This window comes from Mytilus edulis, chromosome 14 (genome assembly GCF_963676685.1).
Source record: "Mytilus edulis chromosome 14, xbMytEdul2.2, whole genome shotgun sequence".
Classification (NCBI taxonomy): Eukaryota; Metazoa; Mollusca; class Bivalvia; order Mytilida; family Mytilidae; genus Mytilus; species Mytilus edulis.
This window is the reverse complement of record NC_092357.1, coordinates 4,570,255-4,582,906: the sequence shown is the minus strand read 5'-3', so window position 1 is coordinate 4,582,906 and position 12,652 is coordinate 4,570,255. Positions and strand designations below refer to the sequence as shown.

The 12,652-nt window shown below is 31.7% G+C and overlaps 1 protein-coding gene across 1 annotated transcript in view; it reads left to right on the top strand.

The window, feature by feature from the left end:
- The window catches only part of LOC139503414 (uncharacterized), a 50,829-nt gene that overhangs the window by 22,285 nt on the left and 15,892 nt on the right, over positions 1-12,652 (top strand). Inside the window, exons 5-9 of the mRNA XM_071293194.1 lie at positions 233-331; positions 1,163-1,261; positions 2,646-2,744; positions 11,014-11,067; positions 11,778-11,802. Coding sequence (XP_071149295.1) covers positions 233-331; positions 1,163-1,261; positions 2,646-2,744; positions 11,014-11,067; positions 11,778-11,802 — 376 coding nt within the window. The remainder of the gene's footprint in view (positions 1-232; positions 332-1,162; positions 1,262-2,645; positions 2,745-11,013; positions 11,068-11,777; positions 11,803-12,652) is intronic.

The following is a 12,652-nucleotide window of genomic DNA, read 5'->3' as shown; positions in this document are numbered from 1 at the left end:
GAGCCTTAGCTGATCCCTAAACAATAATCAATCTATGTACATTCATTAAGCCTAAATGCATCCATGCACCATGCAATATTAACTAATGTCAAATTCGTATAAAACTCTGATATCGAGTACCAGTTTGACTTTACGCTAAATGCCAGTCTATGCTGTTTAACTTCCTTTAGTCCAATAGGTTGCTTCCTGTTTTATTTAATAGTATGTTAAAATTGTATTTTTTTCAATCCAGGTTGGTTGCACTGCACTTCACATTGCTGTAGATCACGGATACACAGATATCGTCAAGTTGCTGATTGATGGTGGCATTGATCTCAATATAAAGAATGAGGTCAGTAACTTACAATCATATTGAATGATCGGCAATACCAAAGCATTCATTTACTGCATCATGTGATTTCAAACTAGACGCAATTATTTTTCTAGTGTGTGTGGATACTCTTTAGTAAAGTAAGGTTGCAAAATTAGTGAAAAGTGACAAATTATAATCTTTCATAACGAACATTGTAGAATGCAGAACATTTGAAAAGTTTGTTGACTTAAAAAATAATCCTTAGGTTGTGATCACAATATATTGAGAAAACACAAGGGCAAATTGTAACAGTTCTAGTGGTGACGCTTACAATCAACGACAATTTAAATGTGATGAGATAATATCATACGACAAACACATAAAACATAAACAATAGTCAACTAACATGTACTGAACATTTAAACCAAATAAAAAGTATATGAGAGCACACTGATATAAATACTCGAAAATACTGAAATTGCACTGTTTTTGTAATTTAACACAACATATGATATGTTTTACATAAAATAACAGGAAACACGATTGCATAGAGTGAGCAACAAAACTACATATTGTAGTTAGTTATGTTTCGATAGTCAACGTTGACCGCACATCTGTACCCAATTTGAACAATATGACGGCGACAATAACACCGCCATTAACATAATTAACTTTCACTGCACGTTAATCGTTAACTAAAATAATACACAAACACATACACATTCGTTTAAATGATAATAAGTTTTTTTGCAGTTAATTTTTTTAATAACATTTTATTGACACAGTGTTGTTTTATTCTCTTATTAGACATAATCTGCTATCGTTATCATTACATGATATGTTAAAACTATTGTATGTCATTTTGTATAGGATGGTGAAACTGCACTTCACAATGCTGCAATAGAAAGAAACACAGAACTCACCATGTTGCTTATTGATGCTGGTATTGATCTAAATACACAGAACAGAGTAAGTAAATGATCAACAAAACCGACACAAAACTATGTACTACGTCTTTATATTTGCAACGACAAATAACAATGTTTGTTAACATAGTATACCGTTTTATTTCTTCAAATTAAATTGACCTCACTCTTTTTGTATTGATTAAGAGATCTGTATGTTATAACTATTTGTTAACTGCACCATATATACTTTGACAAAATTGATCGAGCCATATCTTGAGCATCTATTTTTTCATACACAAACACACATTACACCGTTTGACGCATCCATATGTCTGAGTTTTCTTGATGGAGGATATTCTAGAAAACGCTTCATCGACAGGGTCATCATTTTCTGTGTTAATGTCGTCATCATTCGGGAAAGTCGTATTAGTCTTTGGTATTGATAGTTGTTCGTGGTTTATATGCTGAAATAATTTTTGATGCCTGTTATATTGTGCCTAGTACTTCTATTTTTTAAGACACTATATTTGTATATATCATTAAGAAAACATAATTTAGCATTGTTTTGAAAAAAAAACACAACGGACATCAATTTGTAGTGTTATTACGATTGTACAGGTAGGAACATTTTAAATATCAATACTGTTGCTTTGTCATCAATACGTTTGTATTCATAGATAAGCTATTCGTGGATCTGTAATATGTGGGTTATTTTGTTAACAGAGACAAGAGATGCAAAAACAACACATCAGTTATATATTTTTGTTTGGTGTTTTTCTCCAATCTGATGATTTAAACCTTTTTGAATTTATTAGTGTGTTCATATACTGTGTTGTTAAACAACTGTCCCATGTTAAGAGAGGGACGAGAGCATATAAATACGTTTACCCCCGCCAAGTGCTTTATGGTTTGTCTTCATTGTTGAAGGCCTTACGATTTCTTATAAATGTTTACATCCACTTCATTTAAACGTAGGTGGATTGGGGTCTCGATGTCAATCAAACCAAATCTCCTTTTATACTGTACTGTGAAAAAACAATATCAATGTCACCATTTGGTCCTCAACACAGCGAAAAAACCTCCCAAAGCTGTAGTCGGGCTTTAGCTGATCCCTAAACAATAATCAATCTATGCATATCCCTTAAGCATAAATGCATCCATGCACCATGCAATATTAACTAATGACAAATTCGTATAAAACTCTGATATCGGGCACCAGTTTGACTTTACGCTTAGTGCCAGTCTATGTTGTTTTACCTCCTTTAATGCAATAGGTTGCTTCCTGTTTTATTTCATATTATGTTAAAATAGTGTTTTTGGCAATCCAGTTTGGTGACACTACACTTCATATTGCTGTAGATCACAGATACGCATTAATCGTCAAGTTACTGTTTCCTGTTTTGTGTCTTATCTTGTTAAAATTATAATTATGTTTTTCTATCCAGTATGGTGACACTGCTCTGCACTTTGCTGTATTGCATAAAAACACAGAAATGGTCAAGTTGCTGATTGATGGTGGCATTGCTCTCAATATACAGAATAAGGTCAGTGGATTATAAGTTAAACTTACAATTATATTGAATTATCTAAAATAACAAAACATTCATTTACTGCATCATATTTGATGTCAAACTAGACGCAATTAGCTTTCTAGTGTGTGTGTGTGTGGATACTCTTTAGTAAAGTAAGGTTGCAAAATTAGTGAACAGTGACAAATTAGAATCTTCCATAACAAACACTGTAGAATGCAGAACATTTGAAAAGTTGACTTAAAAATATTCCTAAGGTTGTGGTCACACTTTATCGAGAAAACACAAGGTTCTGTTGTCACAAGTTTATTGATAGAGCTCACAATGACAATTTAAATGTGATGAGATTATATCAAAAACATAAAACATAAACAATATTCAACTGACATGTACTGAAAAATTAAACCAAACAAAAATTATATGAGCGCACACTGATATAAGTACTCGAAACTACTGAAATTGCACTGTTTTTGTAATCTAACACAAAATATGAGATTTTACATAGAATAACAGAAAACACGATTGCATAGAGTGAGCAACAAAAATACAGGAACACCTTTTAGTATCAATTTTCTCAAAACTATTAAACACAATTCAAAGTATACATTTTATTTTAAAAATAGTCAGAGCATTTATGGCTATGACGTAGATTGAATTATACTATTGTTTGGAAAATTTTAGACTAGGGAAATTTAGAAAAAGACACACTGACAACTGTAAATGTTTCTTCATCAAACAAAAAGATGTGCACATCTTTTATTAGATCAGTTTAAATCATTACCGGTCAACAAAGTCTAAAACAATAATAAAAGAAGTAGACATTAACAAAATATTCCTTGTAACATTTACTAACAATAAGACAATACAAAATATGACAAGACCTGCAATGTCTATATAACAGGTTTGAAACTGTTTTGATAACAGATTTAACACATGTAATGGTTTACTTTTATAAATTGTTATTTGGATTGAGAGTTGTCTCATTAGCACTCACACCACATCTTCCTATATCTTTTTCATTAAACCAAAGAAAAAAAATGTAAGGTATATAAGTAGGTCATTCCTACATTCAAGATCATAGAAAGTATTAAATTCGTCATCTGTCTCCAGTCCACCTCTCACTGTATGACTATCTATCAATAAACGTTTACAATTTCTGCCGTTAAATGGCTAGTTTAATAATCGTGTCATAACAATATCATACATCTTACATAATGTAGCCAATATATGAACTAGATGTGTTTAGAAAAGTCATACTTCCAAAATTTGTTTTTATTTGGTTACCACTCTGATGTATGAATTCATTAAAAACTTTATAGGACTGACTGCTAGCATCTGGTTTGTTTTATTTGACTCCTTAGTACAGCTATTGTTTACTATAAAAATACCTTTATAACTATAAAATAATTGTATTCACAGATAAATTGATTTGCATAACTCCTTAGTCATGAGAACCCAGCATTGACAGGTGAAATGATCTTTTTTTTTTTTTAACAATGGTGTCGGGCATTTGTCTCTGTTTTCCCATGTTGTCAATGCGGCAACTCATTTGCTTAATATTGTCTGATGGTTCTGTGAATATTGAATAATTAATACATATCAATGATAGAACACGTTAGTATTTATTTTATTTTATTGAGGTAATGTTTGTATCTCTAGCTTGTTGTTTTGTATTCATACTGGTACAATTTCCAAATTATGTCTTTTTGAAGAGATCCAGTACGTAAAGAAAACACAAATTATATACATATCCCCATAAATGGCGTGGTTTGTGAAACAGATGTATTTACAAAGTGCAAACATAATTTATCGCATTTTACTAATCACAATAAAGTGGGATATTCTTGTTTCATGCATATATGTACATGATATACAACAAAGACCATAGCGCATTTACCATTTTGAAATACAATTCACAAAAGATATATATCACTGTTCAGTTAATCATCATGAGACAAGTGTTTCAGTATGTAAAAATACAAGTTGATAATTTGGTAAAAAATTAATTATATTTCCTTAATATGAGGGCAGTTATGTTTTCCCTGGTTAAATGTCATTGAGAATCAGATCGAATATTATACAATCTTATCTCGGATAAGTATAATCGGTGTTCAGATCTAGTAGGCCGATTTAATGAATGTCATACAAAACCTTGAAGGAATATTTCAGACAATGGGATGGGAAAGTCTCTTTTGATAACAACACTCGACTACAATTAAATGGTGTTTTGAAAAACGTGTACTACAATGTACTAGGGCAGGTTGCATTATAACAGGGGTAAACAATGGCATGAAACCGGCCATTAGTGTATGCCTTTAAAAACCTTTCAATGAAGCTTTGTTTCTGGATTGGTAATTCTAGTAGATTTATAAATGTCATGAACTTTGAACATTAACTTAAAATAAAACTTAAACATAGACAAAACCTAAATGATAACGACACGAACGAAATGTAGGTTTGCTATGTTTCTCTTCCGCAACTGTATTTGCATGTTTGTAACAAACAGCCAAATACATATATGAAAATAAAGAATATATGAAATGCACAAAATGAAATATGACTATTGTTAAGCATGGACAAGACGGACAATTTTACATATTTCCAGTCGAATGAATACATTTACTCTTTACTTATATTTCCCACCATTGTGTTATTTTACTATCATGATAATTGTGTATTATTTTTTTAGCTTGTTGTTAATATGCAATTGTGTGCTTCTGTATTAATATTTTGTATAGTGATTAAGATTTTAACACAATGTTGGCTGCTTACATCTTTTTACCGACTATGTCTGTTTGGGTTTTTATTTCACACATCGTTGTTAATATTATGGAACTACATGCGACTGTTATGCAAGTAAAAGATTAAGCTACATGTAGTCCACCATTTTCTACATAAAATTGTCTATATCAGGTCAGGAACATGAATAAAAGCAAGCGTAGTATACTGCTGTTCGAAATTCATCAATTTATTGTGAAAAAAAACAGATCCAGATTACAAATTACAACTGAGGAAAACGCATCAAATCAATGAAGGGATTCCGACACAACAGTAACACAACATTAAAATGTAACACACATAGAAACGAACTATAATAAAACAATGACCATTTTCCTGACTCGGTACCGGACATTTAAAAAAGGATGGTGGGTTGAGCCTTTTTAATGGCATGCAATACCTCCCGCTTGTATGGCAATGTTTAATATAACATTAAAATGACATTATTACATGACAGGACTACAATATAAATAATTGGGAGAACTTATAAGACAGAGAAACACCCGAATAATAGCTATCAAAAGGTACCATGTATGACAGTTGCTTTCTATTCGTTTGATGTGTTTGTCCTTTTGATTTTGCCATTTGATTAGGAACTTTTGTTTTTTGAATTTTCCTCGGAGTTCAATATTTTTGTGAGTTCACTTTTTACTAGATACGCTTTATAATTCCTGGCAGTTGAAACATCCTTAACTTTTCATTAATACAATCAGAGTTAGTAATCCACATTACTAATAATCACCAGGTTTGCGTAGGATTTGAATCCTTTGCATATCAGCATCACTGGGATGCATACACGACAATTTACTGAAAACATGATGTGTTATGACTAATTATGTAATATCTATTTTCAAAGGGAGTCTGGTCTTTATTTATTAATGTGTGTCTGCTTTGTATCGTTCAAATGAGTAAGTCCCTTTTTAACGGATGTAAAACACTTCATTCTTATGTTGTGCTGCAACACAACCAGGGTTTCCCCTGGGTCAATTATTTTTTTTTCGCCACCTCTATCGCCAGCACCATATATTTTTCGCCAAATTATTAATTTTTTCCCCAAGTAACACAAATCTATTTTTCTTTCAAAATTATCATCCCTTGTCTCCCCCCCCCTAAATAAGATGAGTTTGTCCAAGTGCTGTCTATGATTATTCTCTCAAACTTGTCTTAGAGTCTACATTGTAATGACTCGACAAATGCTAAATATTTAACTTTAAAAAAGACCTTTATAGGGCTTGATAATATTTTGATCAACTGTAAAAGAAGGGGGGGCAATAACTTTTAAAATAAAGAAGATATATGTCCTGGAATATAGAAAAATCTGGGATACCTGAAAGATGTACAGTTCTTTGGGAAAGTTTCTTCAAAACTAAAAACATGCGCCCTTTTGTACTAAGAAGTGGTTTTTAGTGTTTTTCTCACTTGAAATTGATCCCTGATATAAGGTGTAGTCATTACATTGAATGGTTACTATCATTCGCGGGACTGTTACATATCCTTAGATGTTATATGCACGTGACAGTAGGTTAGGAAATCGAGGCCATTGTGTATGTACACATATGTCTACAACTATGCTGCATAAATATTTTAAGTCATATTCGGTATTTCTAAAATGATAAAATTTGAACGATTCAATTATGCCATCCACGAACAGGTAAATCATGTAAAATATACCTGTTGTATTATTCACCTGCTGCTGAGTATAAAACATATCTCTATCAGATTAGACATTAAAACATTGTTGTATCGTCATTCAATTGTTTTCCCCGTTTTTTATTTCAGTGATTGACTTTCATTTACCTTTAAGAAACCATTATGTTACCTTTCTCAGACCAATATTTCTTAAGAATAACCGTCCTCTTTCTTAGAAATATTGGACAGCTAAAGATAGTATAACTGATTATTACAGGTTATTGATAGTTCAATCACTGAAATAAAAAAAAACACTATTCATTGCCCCAATTGTTTTCAAAAAACCAAAAATACAATCAAAGAACAAAAGACAAATATTTTTTTTTTATTAAAGTCACCTAACAATACAATAATTTGTCACCCATCAAAACGGTATCTTGAGTAAAAAAATATGCTTGAATGTACAGCATTATAAAAAAAATGTAAATAAAAAGAAGGATCAAAGAAAATACAATTTATCTTTTTGATGTTTTACAAGCTGACGATTACGGGCATATCATAACCTAAAAAGGAAAAAAAAAAGACAAATAATCAATAAAATCCAAAACATGTACTAGAGGATGACAGGAAGACAAACAAGCTCAGAATATTGTAAATCTATACGCACATTCCTACACTATCGATTTTCTGACAATATGTATACATAAACACAAACAATTGCATTATTTCAATAATATACTGGTATTGTGTGTTTTATTACTTTTTTCATATTTTTACTTTTTATATAGACTACATCATATTTAAATAGGAGACTAAGGGTGTGTAGTTATATAGACTACATCATATTTAAATAGGCGACTAAGGGTGTAGTTATATAGACTACATCATATTTAAATAGGCGAATAAGGGTGTAGTTATATAGACTACATCATATTTAAATAGGAGACTAAGGGTGTAGTTATATAGACTACATCATATTTAAATAGGCGACTAAGATGTAGCTATATAGACTTCATCCTATTTAAATAGGAGACTAAGGGTGTAGTTATATAGACTCCATCATATTTAAGTAGGCGACTAAGGGTGTAGTTATATAGACTACATCATATTTAAGTAGGAGACTAAGGGTGTAGTTATATAGACTACATCATATTTAAATAGGCGACTAAGATTGTAGTTATATCGACTACATCATATTTAAATAGGATTATTTGGTAAACAACTATCAGGCCATACAACACAAATTAGGCCAACATAAATAAACATAATAATTACAATATCATAACAAATGAGTAATTCATTTTCCATACCATCACTCATTGTCCTGACATCACTTTCTTACTTGACTCTTACAGTTTTAAGGTTTTTTGGGGAAGTTTGGGAATTTTACTAGTTTAAATACCAGGGTTCTTTTCATTTGGTAGAAATGTACAAGTACGCATCCACGTTCCATTATTAACCTTAGCCAACTATTATTTTTCTCTTATCATTATTAAACAGCTATTTATTTGGGATGATAAATATGCAGCCTCTGTTTGAAATATTTCACCAGCTCAGATCGATCAGTGCTGTTTATTTGGAATGTATTTACACGCAGTTATTGTTACATCTTAACTGACGTCTTTTTTGGAATTTCTAATTACTATTTTATTTTATGCATGTCTTTGAGTCGTTTCTTTTTAAATTTCAAAATTTTACTAGCGTCTCAACATATTATGTTCGAGTGAAACTGTTTCACTTTTGTTATTGTATAGAATTCAAGATTGTTATAGTTTAATAATCAGAATAGATTGAACTAATTCATTTTACATCGTTTTCATACTGATGAAGGATATCTGTTATCCGAAATATTTAACATTTGTTCATTTTATTGTTATTTTATGGTGATGTTGTACCCTTTTGGACTTGTTATATATTTCATTTTGTAGTGTTCTTTGTCATAATTAGATGATTCATCTTCCCGTAAGAATTCTCGTTGGCTATTATTCAGTCATTTTATACATTGTTTATTCCCTCGCCGGAATTAGGGAAGACCCAAAAATTTGCGAAAGCAAATTTACAGATTTTATATTGTTTGGCTGATGTTTAGACGAATGTTATATACAGAATGTATTTTCAGCCTTATATCACCATCACTGCTGGTGATCCGATGGATAAAATCTGTTGAAGAGTAGTCACTAGTTCAGACGTACTTATATATACATATACATTTTTTAACCCGGACCGACAGAAAGTCGACGATTTTATTCACCCTATGTTCGAGTAGTATTTATACAAACTTCATAAGCACTCAACAAATAACGAATTTCAGTCTAATAAACTCCCTTATGCCAAGTTTCAAATGTATGTAACGATTTTCTTTACACGTACGAGTACATTTTAAATAGGCTTATTATTATCCAGTTTAAATCTGACTCCGTCAGGTCGAACTACAAAAGTAAAATAGGTCTTAGTTAAGTTTAGAATTGTATAGGGGAAGACAAGACAAACAAGATTGAGTTAACATTGCAGCCACTGTATAATCCAACAGGTAACTGGACACATTGTATCGTGTAAAAGCAACATTGAGTCCCGTTAGTCTGCCACCTTATCAGGGAATCGATTTTAAAATGTTTTACTGTGGTACATTAACTATATATAACAACGGAATTTTCTTGCTGGATTGATGCATGTCTCTGCTTCTTGATCTGGTATTTGTCGCTATATATTATTCGTTTACTTTCTCAATTTGTATGTGATGCATTGTTAAAAAAAACCGAGAATGTCGTAAGAAAAATGTCACTAAATCCAAAATACCAGCGGAATAAACGCATTGTGTTGCCTTTATATGGATATAATTTATTTGTTTAATGAGGTCTAAATATATAATTGTGCAAAAATATGTCTAGATTAGGAATTTTGGATCCACAATGCTCTTCAACTTTTTACTTGTTTGGCTTTATAAATATTTTGATATGAGCGTCACTGATGAGTCTTATGTAGACGAAACGCGTGTCTGGCGTACTAAATTATAATCCTGGTACCTTTGATAACTATTAGCAATATTGGTCTCATCCATGATTGATTGTTTAAAACGGCAGCCGAATTAGTGCATGCATTTTGATAGGAAATATTATATTATGTGTTCAAATATTTCTTTGGGGACTGACCTAAAGGACTTTTCAAGGGTAAACCATATCTACATCCATTGACTTCTCTCGTCCGCCAGTTAAATTCATTAGAGGAGATCTGTTTCCGTGGGCTGTGTCTGTTTGGATCTTTGTCTACAGCAACGTTAAATTTGATGTATCAATAAGGGGGAGAATTGAGCACTTATTTAAAGTTTATTAATCATAGAAACAACTGTAGCAACATGAATGTTGAAGAGCAAAAGTGTGCACGCTATTTCACGTGTAACAATTGTTCACTGATAGTTTAGAATTCTCGAACTGTTCCTTAATCTGCAGGTTATCTTTAACTAATGCAGAACAATCTAAAATGAAATAACCCTACCTTAACACATCATTTAATTACGTATTATTTAAATTTGAAGCCTATAAGAAACGGAATAATCTTCAGCTTTAGAGTTTTCTTTAATATGAAGTCAAGTGTTTTCTCCGGAAGTTGATGCGCCAAGCTCATTCATGATTTACGTTCCTTGTATATTTTACTCTTTTTTCCCCAATCTTTACAAAGTATTTTCATAATGTGTCGTTCCGGCTCCTTTTTTGCGATATTGTTCAGTATAAATGAGGTACATCTAGTAATTTATACAGCTTCTTGCTCATATGATCGTGTTTTAATTCTTTTGCCAGAAATTAGTCTTTTAAAGAGGCATTTTAATAAACACAATCTAAGCTGACATCAATATATTATAATGGTTTTTTTTGTGATTCAGGGGAAGAAGCCAATAGATGTGACCAGGAGTGCGGCTTGTAAAACGTTATTTAAGGTAAAACTAAAACGTTTGATGGGTTGTTAGATGTTTATAATATAAACAAAAATCATATCCGTAGAGTATTCATGTTTCAAAGATTGGGCAGCAAAGAACTTATATATATTTAGTAAATATATGTTAATAGCACCTAATATGACAAAAAAAATTATACCAACTTCAGTTTTTTAAATCCAAATACAAGAAAATGTTAAGTCTGAGTAATACCTTGACTAACACCTAGTAATTAAAAATCCGGAACCAAAACTTTATTGCAACATTATTAGATGCTTTCATATTCCGAAAGTTCATGTAACATTATTTCAGAATCGTTTAGTGTATAAGATGTTCCTAAGCTGGTGTTTCATAGCAACATGTCATTGATAGAGGGTTACTGTTTATAAGAGAAGATGTTCCACTGAGGGGTTAAAGTGCTCGAAATGCCTGAGAAACTTTAACGGACGTTATCATGGGTTTGATGACCTTACAGGGATCACATATGCGTCCTTAAAACAGGATTGGTACTTACATGCACAGTGCGATGGATGCAACGTATGAAACTCTGACTGCAAATTTTTCCTGGGCACTTACATTTGCATAATCAGAGAATAATACGAGGGCGTATCTAAACTACTATTATTATGTATAATTTTTTTTATTTTTTATTAATTATTGAAATAAAAAGAAAAAAAACATTTATCTCAATATCTTATTTTTTTTTATTGCAGGAGTTTGAAAAGAATTGTTTACCTGGTATGTAACTTTTTATTTTTGCACACTGAATAGCATTTAATGTTGAATGAAACTAAATATCCCGAAAAACAAACGCATCGCCACGACGTATATATCAGAAGATGTGGTATGAGTGCCAATGAGATAACTTTCCTTCCATGTCACAATTAGAAAAATAAACTAATGTAGGTAAAAGTACGACCTTCAATGCGGAGCCTTGGCTCACACTGAGCTGCAAGTTATAAAGGGCCCAAAACATGGCTGGTGTAAAATAATTCAAATAAGACAACCAACGGTCAAATCTACATAATAAAATGAGATATGAGAAATATTTATGAACCACATCAACACATGACAACTTTTGCATAACAGGTACTTGATTTGGAAAAGGTGCAAACAATTGCACGAACAAAAGTGTGATTGTGTATACTCATCTGGGGGTGGTACTTCGTGACCGATATGCCTTAGTGGTCTAACTACTGTTTCTGTAACATGTCAACACTGCGATTTTGAGCTCGAATCTCACACGTAAAAGGTATGCTTGACTCGAATCTAAATTGACCAGAATTGTTAGTTGAACAGTAGAAGGTTGATGGTTCTCTCCGGCCTCTCCGGCCTCTCCGGCTTACTCCAGCAATAAATACTGATACTTATGTGTTCTTAACGGTTGTATCTGTAGAAAACATATTTCAAACGGATAGTACATCCTCAATTTTACTTTAAATAAACTTATCGATAGTTTAAATAAACTTATCGATAGTTTAAATAAACTTATCGATACTTTAAATAAACTTATCGATACTTTAAATAAACTTATTCTATAAGGTTACCATTTCAGCACTGTCGTTCGATCTTTGCATATTGTTTTTTT